The sequence below is a fragment of the Salvelinus sp. IW2-2015 genome, linkage group LG6.1 (genome assembly GCF_002910315.2).
Source record: "Salvelinus sp. IW2-2015 linkage group LG6.1, ASM291031v2, whole genome shotgun sequence".
Taxonomy (NCBI): Eukaryota; Metazoa; Chordata; class Actinopteri; order Salmoniformes; family Salmonidae; genus Salvelinus; species Salvelinus sp. IW2-2015.
Window position 1 is genome coordinate 13,750,454 of NC_036845.1, and position 13,583 is coordinate 13,764,036.

At 43.3% G+C, this 13,583-nt stretch overlaps 2 protein-coding genes across 2 annotated transcripts; one reads left to right on the top strand and one right to left on the bottom strand.

Moving 5' to 3' along the window:
* The first annotated feature begins 1,309 nt into the window (after nucleotides 1-1,309).
* On the top strand, nucleotides 1,310-7,153 carry LOC111964666 (ral guanine nucleotide dissociation stimulator-like 2). Its single transcript, XM_023988505.2, has 11 exons — nucleotides 1,310-1,497; nucleotides 2,188-2,272; nucleotides 3,062-3,121; nucleotides 3,449-3,535; nucleotides 3,682-3,714; nucleotides 4,010-4,131; nucleotides 4,248-4,337; nucleotides 5,601-5,694; nucleotides 6,042-6,266; nucleotides 6,501-6,615; nucleotides 6,711-7,153. The coding sequence occupies exons 1-11, from the start codon at nucleotides 1,310-1,312 to the stop codon at nucleotides 6,887-6,889; spliced, it is 1,278 nt and encodes a 425-aa protein (XP_023844273.1). The 3' UTR covers nucleotides 6,890-7,153.
* A 1,858-nt stretch (nucleotides 7,154-9,011) lies between these two features.
* LOC111965137 (deoxyribonuclease-2-alpha) lies at nucleotides 9,012-13,300 on the bottom strand. Its single transcript, XM_023989146.2, has 4 exons — nucleotides 12,900-13,300; nucleotides 12,546-12,710; nucleotides 10,020-10,244; nucleotides 9,012-9,860 (listed from the first exon to the last, which is right to left on the bottom strand). The coding sequence occupies exons 3-4, from the start codon at nucleotides 10,132-10,134 to the stop codon at nucleotides 9,442-9,444; spliced, it is 534 nt and encodes a 177-aa protein (XP_023844914.2). The 5' UTR covers nucleotides 10,135-10,244; nucleotides 12,546-12,710; nucleotides 12,900-13,300; the 3' UTR covers nucleotides 9,012-9,441.
* Between the last annotated feature and the right edge of the window lie 283 nt (nucleotides 13,301-13,583).

Below are 13,583 nucleotides of genomic sequence, written 5' to 3' on the forward strand. Positions count from 1 at the left end.
CTAAGGCACTGCATCTCCAGTGCTAGAAGAGTGTCTCTGTCTGAGAGACACTACAGACCCTGGGTCGATTCCAGGCTGTATCAAAGCCGGAGTGATGGGGAGAAGTCCCGTGTAGGTGGCATAATGATAGCTGTCAGTTAGACAGCTGGTAGAGGACAGTAATGAAGCTGTTAAGGTAAGACAGGGCGGCGGAGAAGAGAGAAGGAGAATTGGTCCCCAGGCGCCGATCGGGGAATAGGTTGGCCGGTAGGCCATCATTGTAAATTAGAATTTGTTTCTTAACTGTTGCCTAGTTTAACAAAGGATGAATAAAAAAATCCATAGTCTGTCTAATATTCATGACATAGGTTCAGAACATGTTGTCGAGCCTACATGTTCTGGTTGTTATCTCATATGTTCTGTTCTTTCTCTTTCCCCCATTCTGTACCTGATTGACATTGACCCAAAAAAACACAAGTTACCTTTGCTCGACAAGCCAGACAGGCTACAAGCCTTTAGCTTCTTTGAGAACTTCACAAGAAAAGCCACAAAACACCATCTTGTCCACTTCTTTCATACCGGTCTTTTTAGGTTTCCTATTCTCCTTGACGTCGTTTTTCATGACCGAGGGATTGTTTGTCTTTCAGTTGTCTGGCTCTTCGGACACACATAAAACACACCTGGAGCGCGTCATTAGGTAGGGCCACCCCCTCTGTGTGCCTGCGTCACATGGACACCACCAGTAACACACACAGAGATAGACGTATGCACACGTTACGCACACTACACACACTCACCACTCATCACCGCAACCAGCACACCACACACACCCACACACACACGCACCACTCACCAGGCAGAGGCAGGCAGGCAGCAGGCAGGCAGCAGGCAGGCAGCAGCAGGCAGGCAGCACAGCAGGCAGGCAGCAGCAGAGGCAGGCAGGCAGCAGGCAGGCAGCAGCAGGCAGGCCAGGCAGGCAGAGCAGGCAGGCAGGCAGGCAGGCAGGCAGGCAGGCAGGCAGGCAGGCAGCAGGCAGGCAGGCAGACAGACAGACCAGACAGACAGAAGACAGACAGACAGGACAGACAGCAGAACAGACAGAAGCACAGACAGACCAGTATGTTGTTATGGAGTCACTGCCAGACCTCTTTCTCCTTCACGACTAAAAGCCTAGCTAGCTCCTGTGTGTGTGAAGGAACTTGTTTGGAAACACACACAATCTCACACACACTCTCAGGCTAGATATCACGGTTTGTTGCCAAAACACTCACGTCACCTCATCAACAGGTTTTTATGGGAGAAGTCACTTTAGGAATGTATATAGTTGACCATGTCAGACAGCGAGTGCCAAACAACCCCATTGATCCAGCTGCAGGTATTCTCAGACAATGCTGTACTGTGTGTGTTTCAACAGGAATGCAGAGCCAGGAAAAACTTTTCGTCTCTCTACGCCATCGTGTCTGCCCTGCAGAGTAACCCAGTACACAGACTAAGGAAGACGTGGCTAGAAACTGACAGGTTGGTGGAGGAAGCATTCCGATTGGTATAACAGAAAAACATATATATATATATTTTTTGTCTTTGTATGTTTATTGGATAGAGAGCGATACACTCTTAGAAAAAAGGGTTCCAAAAGGGTTCTACCTGGAACCAAAAGGGGTTCTTCTAAGGGTTCTGCTATGCTGAAAGCTGAAAAACCCTTTTGGTTCTAGGTAAAGAAGAGTGTGCTGAAATGGGCGACCTGATTTGAACCCATGCTACAGCAGTACATATGCACTGGAGGCAGCGGCCTAGACCACTTGACCACAGCAAAACGTACTTGTATTGCAGACGTTTTCAAAGTATTGTCATTCCCATAACATTGTCATTCTCGTAACACTATCATTGTCATAACTGTCTTTTACATTTTYTTTTTTTTWACAACACAGACATTTCAAAAACTCTGGAATTTAATCACGTTGTCATTGATATAACACCATCCTTTCCCATAGTCAAACACATTTAACGTTCCAAAACACTACCGCGCGTTGATCTACCCATCTTGCTATAATTTCCCCAATCGTAGCTAAACTAATCATRGCTCGCTGATTCGCTTGGATGTGGATTATAGTAAGGCCCAGTAGACGGCAGAGAAATGTCAGTCCAGGCCCCTAATACCCTCTTTGGGTGCATGGYTCATTGTTGTTGTCATGTGACTCTGTCTGACAGGGAAGCAGTGAGGAGATACGAGGAGCTGTCCAACATTTTCTCTGAGAAGGACAACTACTCCCAGAGCAGGGAGCTGCTGAAAGAGGTGAGTCACAGTGATTGAGAGTTACTGCACACACGTACGTACACACACACACACACCACGCACGTACTGTATGTACATACGCATGTACACATACACACAGAGACACAGAGACACAGACACACACAGTGCACTGACAGACATCCCATAATACAAGCGGTATGAGAAGAGGACAGGTCTCATGTGAAGTGTCATCAGAGATCACACCAAACGTGTTTAACTCAACTCAAATTCATATATATTCAAGAGCGGTTGCGCTACACAGATCCAGATTAAGCACTACTCCAGGGTTAAAAATCACTTTGAATCATGAATCATGCCTTTTAACCTAGAGGAAGGCTTAATCTGGGAGTGTACAGCCTCTCAATGTCCATGTCCTGTCAATCTAAATTCACCCGTTTCTTAACATGTATTGCATTGTGAATTTCTGACGGGGGGGGGGGCTGGAAATCGGTAGGATTAGCAGCATTTTCATTCACTGTTATGCGTTGTGCATGCATCAATACCTTACATTAGCTGCAATTTCACCAAGGCATCCACGCAGGAATTCATGGAAACATATGCCGGAGCTTTCGTTTGAAAGCTTCACTCCAGGCTTTGATGTTGGAAAAATATCACACTGCCTTCTGCTGTGCTTTGATAACTTACTAAGCAAGCTGCTTCCTCAGTTTGTCTGGAAYTGAGGGCCTACTACACAGTTACTACACAGGGCTTTGGAGCACATAGCCATGGTTCTAAATTCTACATTGTGTTCCAGATTGTCATGCTTAGATGTTTGTCTGTGTTTTTCAGGAGGGCACTTCGAAGTTCGCCAACCTGGACGGAAAGATGACCAACAGGAGACAGATAGGGGTAAGTGCTCCTATAAGCGAGTTTGAAGTCACTCACAAAGCTCATAATCATTTTTTCCTTGAAGGAAGAAGCATGGAATATACTGTACAAAGGGCATCAAATAATCCTTTGCTGATGTAGCGTAATGCAATGCTGGTATTTCTTCAATATAGGAATCGTTGATGGTTAAGTAAGGACAACTTGATATACAGTACATTCACCGGTCTTAACCCAAGGTTCTCCACTGAGCATGCATTGAGTAGGCTTCATCTGTGTCTGGGAAGCCTGAAGCCCYATGCCTCTGTTTTTGGTTTTCATTATTCTCCACCCCTCCACTCTCTCACACAGTCCACTGCCCAGGGCACAGTACCCTACCTGGGGATCTTCCTCACAGACCTCACCATGCTGGACACGGCCGTCAAAGACAGACTAGAGGTGAGTCCCTTCATGTACAGTCATTTATCCCTCATCATGTGTCCATCAACAGGAAATTGGTCATAAGCTCTAGTGGTGAAGTTGTAATTTAAAAAAAATAATAAGTTGCATTGACAGTGACATAATATCCTGTTCCTCCGTTTCAGAACGGCTACATCAACTTTGACAAGAGGAGACGAGTAAGTGATGCAATCAGGGCCTTTGCACTGCTGCTGTTTAAATTCCTCATCGCCCATTGTCCACATGTTCAGTTATTCCAGGATCCAGACCAATTCATTAGCCTCTGGCTCAATATAGCAGATGGTCTTCATAAATTGCTTTTCTGTTGTGTCATTAAATGTGTGGCAGTGTATTGAATTCTGAAGCGGTGCATTCATGCACATATTAATGTTTAACTTCTAGCATTTCAACTGACAATGTGCCATTAGTACTGGAGATTAATTTGATGATAATGATTTGTTTTTCTCTTTGCAGGAGTTTGAGGTTTTAGCTCAGATCCGACTACTGCAGTCTTCCTGTAAAAACKGTGTTTTCCTCACTGACGAGGCATTCCTACAGTGGTACCAAAGTGTACCCTCGTTAAATGAAGAAGAAAGGTAAGCCGTGATTGTCTTTAGGTTTTATTCATTTTACAATCAAAACATTCACGTTTGTACATACATGGAACTCTACAATTATGATGATCGCTAATCACATTACATGATGTCTGCAGTTACAGACTGTCCAATGAAATCGAGGTGCCGTGCGAACCGAGCTCTGGTCGKACCCTGAACCCTACAGTCATCATCACACGGTGCCCAAAGTAATGAGGCCTATTATTACACTCTACACACAACATGCCGGTCGTATTCACTGCAGATACCTTTCACTATGTATAGTGAAATACACTGGTTATATGGGCTCAGTACTATTGTAAAAGAATGGCCAGTCAGCATTGTCTGTGAACTATACTACACTACATGACCCAAAAGTATGTGGACACCTGCTCGTCAAACATCTCATTCCAAAATCATGGGCATTAATATGGAGTTGGTCCCCCTTTTGCTGCTATAACGTCCTCCACTTCTGGGAAGGCTTTCCACTAGATGTTGGAACATTGCTGCGGGGACTTGCTTTCAGCCACAAGTCGGGCACTGATGTTGGGCGATTAGGCCTGGCTCGCAGTTGGCGCTCCAATTCATCCCAAAGGTGTTCAATGGGGTTGAGATCAGGGCTCTGTGCAGGCCAGTCAAGTTCTTCCACACTAATCTTGACAAACCATTTCTGTATGGACCTCGCTTTGTACACGGGGGCATTGTTAAGATTAAGAAACCTATTTCAGGAAGCTCCAAATGAACAGTTATTGTGCTGACGTTGCTTCCAGAGGCCGTTTGGAACTCGGCAGAGAGTGTTGCAACTGAGGACAGACAATTTTTTCAGCACTTGGCAGTCCGGTTCTGTGAGCTTGTGTGGCCTACAACTTCGTGGCTGAGCTGTTGTTGCTCCTAGATGTTTCCACTTCACAATAACAGCACTTACAGTTGACTGGGCAGCTCTAGCGGGACATACATTTGGTGAACTGACTTGTGGGAAAGGTGACATCCTATGACAGTGCCCCATTGAAGGTCACTAAGCTCTTCAGTATGGGCCATTCTACTGCCAATGTTTGTCTATGGAGATTGTATGGCAGTGTGCTCGATTTTATACACCTGTCAGCAACGGGTGTGGCTGAAATAGCTGAATCCACTCATTTGAAGGGGTGTCCACATACTATATACTGTATATCTAGTGACTATCTTGACTATTTGACTGTCAAATTTGTAGTAATGTGGCCATAAGTAATCAGTTGTGGAAAATTGACTTGGGGGTCTGGGGGTAAGTCCTCCGTACTGTTTTCCATTAAAAATATCCTCACACAGTGCAAGAGCTGGTCAATTAACATACAACATTGGAAAGAGCTGAAAGCCAAGCTTGTACATTTACTATGTATTTCTCAGGGGTTGAGTAAGATGTTTTGTAGGTTGTTGTCATGCAGATTACGGTGCATGATGAACATACATGATATGATTCTCTCACCTCCTTACAGCCTGAATTCCTCCAGGACCAGCCTTGTTGCTGACAGTGACGGTCTTTTTGACTTCCCCTCCCCCGTCTGTCACTTTCTTTCCAAATTCACCAAGGTAATTACAAAATGAGACCTAATATTTCCAGTTATTTTACCTACTTTCCCAAAAATATATTTGCATTGCSAGCTAGAATTGCAGAGCATGCAATTACTATTCATGCGCAAATACTCGTAGTTATTGCTAAGTATTGCTGTTTACTAGTAATCAAATATGATTGTTTTAAAACAAATGTCGTAAAAACATACAGAAGAGCACTTTTAAAAGAGGAAAAATCTTTGATCTTTTAATTCTCTTCTGTGTCTTTTTATTTGCTTTGGCCTTCACGCAACAGCCACTTTTTATCTTGTCATATCAGTAAGTATAATGTTTTTTTATTATTTTCATCACTATTATTATTTCAGCATATGAAATCCCCCTCAGTTTCCTGTCTGGATGTTGACTCCTCCCCTCCCACCAATGACCCCATCCCGTCTGCATTGACACCATCCACTCCCATCAAATCACATCGTCGATCAGTCTCCTGTGGCAACAATCCCACCAATAACAACAAAGGGTCTGGGCCTGATATGCGGATCGTCAGGATACGGATGGATTTACAAGATGGGAATATGTACAGAAGCATACTGGTACTGAGCTGGGATAATGATATATTGGGTTGAGATTTAATTAGAGATATTTGCCTTTTTTTGGTATCAAATTATACACTGCACTGCACCCTGCACTCATGACCATTTACTTTAATCCACAAATATCCGTTAATGATAGTAGTCCAAAACATTTCCTCAGGTTGTACACAGGATATTATAACTAGGAGTCAAGCTGTCTGGTATCATTGTCGTTCTTCTTCTCTSTTTCCTCAGGTGACAAGCAATGACAAGACGCCCACTGTGATCAGTTCTGCCTTAGAAAAACACAGTCAGGACCCCAAACAAGCATCCAGATATGAGCTGATCCAACTATTGCCAGAGGGAAAAGGTAAAGACATTTCTCAACCCGATCATGCGAAATCACTTTAACAGTTCACTGTTCATATTTATTGTAGTGATGACTTTTCTTGTTCTGCCCTGTAGAGTTGGTCATCCCTGCCACAGGAAACGTCTTCTATGCCATGACTTCCTCTAGTGTGGACTTCCTGCTGCGCAGACAAGGAGGCAACACCCCTTTTCGCTCTCAACCAATCAGCACAGAAACTAGTGCCACCTTCCCKCGAATCAAAGCCAAGGGGCGGAGACAGCTCTTTCCCAAATAGGCTATATCTGAGACATAATGTAGCTAGTGCTTCTCAAGGACAGGTCGATAGCTTGGGCTTTGTGCATACATATTGAATGATGATAAGAATGCAGGCAGATATCTCAGTGAGATGTGGCCTTGTCTTTCCTAATCTTTTTCCGAAGTGKAAACACATTCTGACCGAGCTTGTTCTAGCTAAATGTATCCTGAAACCTGTCTGAACTTGTTTGATGAACGTATTCTTACCTGGGACATTTCAATAAATATGCTGCCCGTTTGTGTACACCAGGGAAGTCCATTAGTGTAGAAGGGTGCATGTCTCTCTCGTTGGCAATRCATACTACTGCAAATATACACCYAGAACAAGACCAATGCAAATCTTTAACAGATGGTGAATGGTGCTGTTCCTTAAGTCTCTCTGACCATTGGCATCTTATTTCCTATTTAACCAAATGGAATAGCCTTGTAACCAAGAGCAACTGAGGAATCCAAATMATCTTGAGTATTTGAGGAATGTGCCTCAGGTGCCATCCTAGAAATGAGTTGATAGTAGAGAACTTCATTAAATCAAAGTAGTTTGGACAATATGACCTCTTTGAATTGACCATGACCACAACAAAGTTTTACATTTCTCCATAGAGAGTAGATACAAGCAGGAATATGAATGATGGGGAGAGCACTGGGCTGACATTATGACGTAATGCATCTGAATAAGTCACAGACAGAGTCACTGAATCCTCTCATTATAGCAAAGCACGGGGGCTCATCAAAATGKTTTAACTATGTACTTTGTATGTATGTATATGTTTTTTATGTATGGACGATGTCATGATTGTGTTTACATTCCCAAGGAGCTATCAACAAGTGTCAGAATGACATGTTATTCATTGTGAAGTAACATGAAATGTATGAAATTGCCTCAAATTGCAACCATTTCAAATGGGTCAAGACGTGTCAAAGATATACATGATAATTTYGCTTGGGCTTTGTGCATACATATTGAATGATAGTTCTGGTAGTATCTTATGTAAAATACARTAACTTTACATATACAGCCTTGCCACTCCCATATAGAATATAGTCATATTTTGAGTACTAACCATTAGGCATAACAGCRCCAACCCACAAACTCTAACCTAAACAATTCATGTGAAGACACTAATGAAAGTCCAGACTATGTTGTGCGTATTGAAAAGATGTCTACCATTGCACCTTAATGCTATACTTTTTAATACAGCATAAGCTAATCTTTATCAATGGTCTCTGAATGGGTTTAGTTGGTAGTTGGAATGGAAGTCTGTCTGAAGAGTATTTCAACCAGGGCTCCCAAAGTCAGTCCTCAAAGACCCATGCGAGGTTAGTGAGGGATTCTCACCAATCACTGAATGATGTTTAATTGATATTTCCTCTGACGTTTGATAGAGATCTGACAGCTATAAGGTTTCATTATGCAATGTCTTTAGTCCAGGAACKGAATGTAGAGGGTTTTGCAGAAGGCTCTGCTTCTATCCTATGAGGATGAGACCAGTAGGAAGAAAAACCTGTATGCATAAGGGCGCATGGGGGACAGATTGTCGGAGGCCCTAACTGATGAACTCTTGTGAACTCTGGCCAGTGCTGTTGAAGTCTCTACTAAGGCTGAAGCATAGATACGGTAGTTCCAGGGAGAGGAGAGAGGATTCTGGGTAACGTAATTTGATGAAGTGTTAGCGCCAGGCTAAGCTACTGATTGTTTAGTGCCTTTGTCTCATTGGTGCTTGAACCACTTAAAGTGTCCCAAATGTCACCCTATTTCCTATATAGTGTATTACTTTTCACCAGAGCCCTATGGGACCTGGTCAAAAGTAGTGGGCTTAATAGGGTGCTATTTGACATGAAGCCTCTGTGATATATGCATTGGAATGTACAGTACATATGATGTACATTCACAGTGCTGTAGAAGCTGGCATGTTTTATGCACTACATATGCCCTGTTGTTTTTGTGTGATACATTTCCTTTTTCTATGCATTTTGATGTGACAGTAATATGAGTAATTTCTATGCAACTCCCCAGATGTGTGCTGTAAWTCTGCTGTGTCTATTCTTATCAAATAAATGTACAAAGATGTACATATAAAAGATTCAGACTGTGGTTTAGTATCTAGCTTGTTGGTGGATGAGGAAGTTTAATGAAGAACCTTATGCAAAATATTTGTGCACGATCATTTAAAATAAAATCATTTATACATAAAAAAAGGTTGAAAACAGACACATATAAAATGTACCTGAGATCACAATCAACATTTCCTACAGTCATTAGCAACTCATAGAACTACACAGAATGTAGCAAAGTGCTCATTCTTGAATTATTATAGGAGTGCCACTTCCCTTTCAAGTATGTTTCTATTCATGGCAATTTATGAAACACTCTGCCATAAAAACTGCCATAAAAAAAGTGAATTAGATGCTGGTACCTTATTAATCAACATTCTATGGGGTACCTTGTTCATGGAGCTCAATAATACTGATACACCAGGCTGCTCAGGGAACTGTGTGCATACTAGTAACTTTACACTGCTGCCACACTGATGCTTACGGATTCATATCTTCCTGGTAGTGCCTTGCATCCTCTAYGTCCACATCACACCCGCTGGTCCCTCCCCCGCACATCTCACACTCCAGCRCCGCTGTCCGATAGGCCTTCCACACCGTGGCGTCCTGCAGACACACTGTCCCGCCCCCTCTCTTCTCCTCAGCCTCGTTCCGGTTGATGTCGCCCACACACACCCAGCCAGCAGCTCTATCCACCCCACCCCCGGTGGTACTCACGGCCCACTTGGAGTGGTCGTTGGAGGCCTTGAAGGTGATCCTCCCGCCTGGGGAGATAAGCTGGATGTCCAGGACCTTCCAGCCCAGGGAGCAGTCAGAGGGCAGGATGCCAGTGGAGCGGATCCAGAACTGGACTAGGAGGTCTGACTGGAGGGAGGGAGCCACCCAGGAGTGGTACAGATCTAATGGGAGACAGGAGGGGAAATGGGGATATTGTGGTTAAATGTTGGGTCATTCACAACTACAAAACRGGAATGACATGAATAGTCATTCTAACCATGAAACAACACTTCAACAGTTTAAAAACTTACAAACAAATAGTTTCTAAATTGTTCCTTTACCATTATTGAATGATCTCCCCTTGGCAAAGCTGATGAACTCGGTTCCACCCAATGAGGTGAGAGACACACTGCGATTGGATGCAGGTTGGKTGTGCGGTATGTTGCTATAGGCCATCTGCCCTTGGCTGTTGTTACAGACGTCAGCCAGTGCGGGCACCAGAGAGGCCAAGGAAGCAGGGACACCACAGTCATACACATTGGGCTGGTTGATCTGCAACTGCTCTCCTGCAATGTAAAGCATAATACATGTCAATTGAACACTTCAAACAATGAATTGTGTAAAAAGTAAAGCAAATCATTATGAATTGACTGATCAATCTGTCTGTCTGTCTGTCTGTGTGATTCAATAGGCACCAACCTCCAAGGCAAGTACTATCTGAATCTATGACTTATTACATGACTTATTAGAATGATGACTTTTCAAATTCTTCAAACAGAGTAGCAGACAAATGCCTGTACGTATTAGACCACGACTGTGGCTAAGATGAGATTGAATGTCACGCCCTGACCATAGAGAGCCATTGTTTCTCTATGGTGTTGTAGGTCAGGGCGTGACTGGGGTGATCTAGTTTATTATTTCTATGTGGAGTTCAGTTTATTTTCTATGTTGGTGATTTGTATGATTCCCAATTAGAGGCGGCTGGTAATCGTTGTCTCTAATTGGGATCATATTTAAGTAGCTGTTTCACCCACCTGTGTTGTGGGATATTATGTTGTGTTTTGTTGTTGGTGCATCACTTAGTCATGTTCTTTGATTATTTGGTTTGTTCTAAGTTTTCACTTTAATAATTAATGTGGAACTCAACATCCGCTGCGCATTGGCTGTTTCTACACACGAGCGTGACATTGAAAATGTTTTAAAAAGACAAGACAATGCTTTGAGGACGATGGAAGTTGGCCTCCACTGAGAACTCCCATCACAATTTAATGACACTCTTCTTAAGCTGAACAAAAAATATATATGCAACACGTGAAGTGTTGGTCCCATGTTTCATGAGCTGAAATAAAAGATCCAGAAATGTTCCATACGCACAAAATGCTTTTCTCTCTCAGATGTTGTGCCCTGTTAGTGAGCCTTTTCCTTTGCAAAGATAATCCATCCACCTGACAGGGTGTGGCATATCAAGAAGCTGATTAAACAGCATGATCATTACACAGGTGCACCTTGTACTGGGGGACAATAAAATGCCACTCTAAGATGTGCAGTTTTGTCACACAATACAATCCACAAATGTCTCAAGTTTTGAGGGAGGTGCATTGGCATGCTGACTGCAGGAATATCCACCAGAGCTGTTACCAGATAATTGAAGTGTTAATTTCTCTACCATAAGTGGCATCCAATGTCATTTTAGGAGAATTTGGCAGTATGTCCAACCGGCTTCACAACTGCAGACCACATGTATTGTATCTATGGTGTTAAATGCTGAGCTGTAGTCGAGGAACAGCATTCTTACATAGGTATTCCTCTTGTCCAGATGGGTTAGGGCAGTGTGCAGTGTGATTGTGATGTGTCGTTCTTGGACCTATGGGGCGGTAAGCAAATTGGAGTGGGTCTAGGGTGTCAGGTAGGGTGGAGGTGATATGATCCTTGACTAGTCTCTCAAAGCACTTCATGATGACGGAGGTGAGTGCTACGGGGTGATAGTCATTTCGCTCAGTTACCTTCGCTTTCTTGGGAACTGGAACGATGGTAGCCCTCTTGAAGCATGTGGGAACAGCAGCCTGGGATAAGGGTTGATTAAATATGTCCGTAAACACACCAGCCAGCTGGTCTGTGCATGCTCTGAGGATGCGGCTAGGGATGCCGTCTGGGCCGGCAGCCTTGCGAGGGTTAACACGTTTAAATGCTTTACTCACGTTTGCTGCGGTGAAGGACAGCCCGCAGGTTTTGGTAGCGGGCTGTATCGTTGGCACTGTATTGTCCTCAAAGCGAGCAAAGAAGTTGTTTAGTTTGTTTGGGAGCAGGACATCGTCGTCCGCGACGGGGATAGTTTTCTTTTTGTAGTCCGTGATTGACTGTAGACCCTGCCACATACCTCTCGTGTATGAGCCGTTGAATTGCGACTCTACTTTGTCTCTATACTGACGCTTAGCTTGTTTCATTGCCTTGCGGAGTGAATAGCTAGACTGTTTGTATTCGGTCATGTTTCCGGCACCCTTGCCATAATTAAAAGCTGTGGTTCGCRCTTTCAGTTTTGCACGAATGCTGCCATCAATCCACGGTCTCTGGTTGGGGAAGGTTTTAATAGTTGCTGTGGGTACAACATCACCGATGCACTTGCTAATAAACTCGCTCACCGAGTCAGCGTATTCATYAATGTTATTATCCGACGCTATGGGGAACATATCCCAGTCGGATCGGGTTGTACGCATAGAGAGTCTGTCTCAGCATGAAACAGTCGCATGAAATTGAAACAATTCACAGTTTGATGCATTATAACAGGGTGGATAATCAAAGATCCTTTTTCAGAATTCTATGGTAAACCTATAGTATTCCAAATKACTTTTACAGGATTACAGTCTTACCAATGGCCTGAAAGCGTTCCAGTGGGTASGTCACACAGATGAAGTTCTGTCCATTCTGTACACCACTACCTGGGTAGGAATATTTCCCTATTTCCTTTACAGGGGGGAAATKAGGGGTGCTGTGGACCAACCAGTAGCCCTGTGTCTTGTCCAATAAGACAACACCTGAGATGGAGAGAGGGAGATACCAGTCACTCATTGAAAACTGAGTCATTTCACAACAGTACTTTCTTGACAGACAAAAACATTAACATACTACAAATGGARTAGCTGGCCAGATGCCCGGGTGCTGAGATTAATATTATAACGTGATGCCTGTATACAGTATACAGCTGAGGTTTATATTGTCCTGACCTTTAGTGTGGCCACCTCGGCTACTAAGGAAACCAAATCCTCTTTCTCCCTCCTCGGGTGGTCTCTGGTCATTGTACAGGATGTATGCAATGTCATCATTCTGCAAGGGAAAGTACACACACTCATCATCAGAAGATATACACTTCCATGCATATTGTATACTCTAAACTCAGAAACAAGGATTATAGTGTCAATAGTGTTTGTTCTTTGATAACGTCATATGCTGTATTTATTTATCATGGCTTTCTGGGTGAAAATAAAACTCAAATTGCACCTTAGTGAAAATTAGACAGTGAAACAAACAACCCACAAAAAGTTATAGTTCCACATTTCTATTTTCTGTGTCATTCTGTCTCATTCCACTGTGACAAAAAACATTCTGAGGGGCCAGCTACCAAAAATACAACTTCAGCAATGGTAAATACTGCTATGTGTTACTGCAAATGAAACTGTTAAGGCTGTTTATTTACTACCACAGACAGATGCTGGCACTAAGACCGYACTCAGTCAGCTGTATAAGGAAATAAGCAAACAGGAAACCACTCACCCAGAGGCGGCGCTCCTAGTGGCCGGAGACTTTAATGCAGGGAAACTTAAATCAGTTCTACCAAATTTCTATCAACACTTGTGTGTTGTTGAACCTGTTTAAAGGTCTTACTCACGTCGGCTACGGAGAGCGTGATC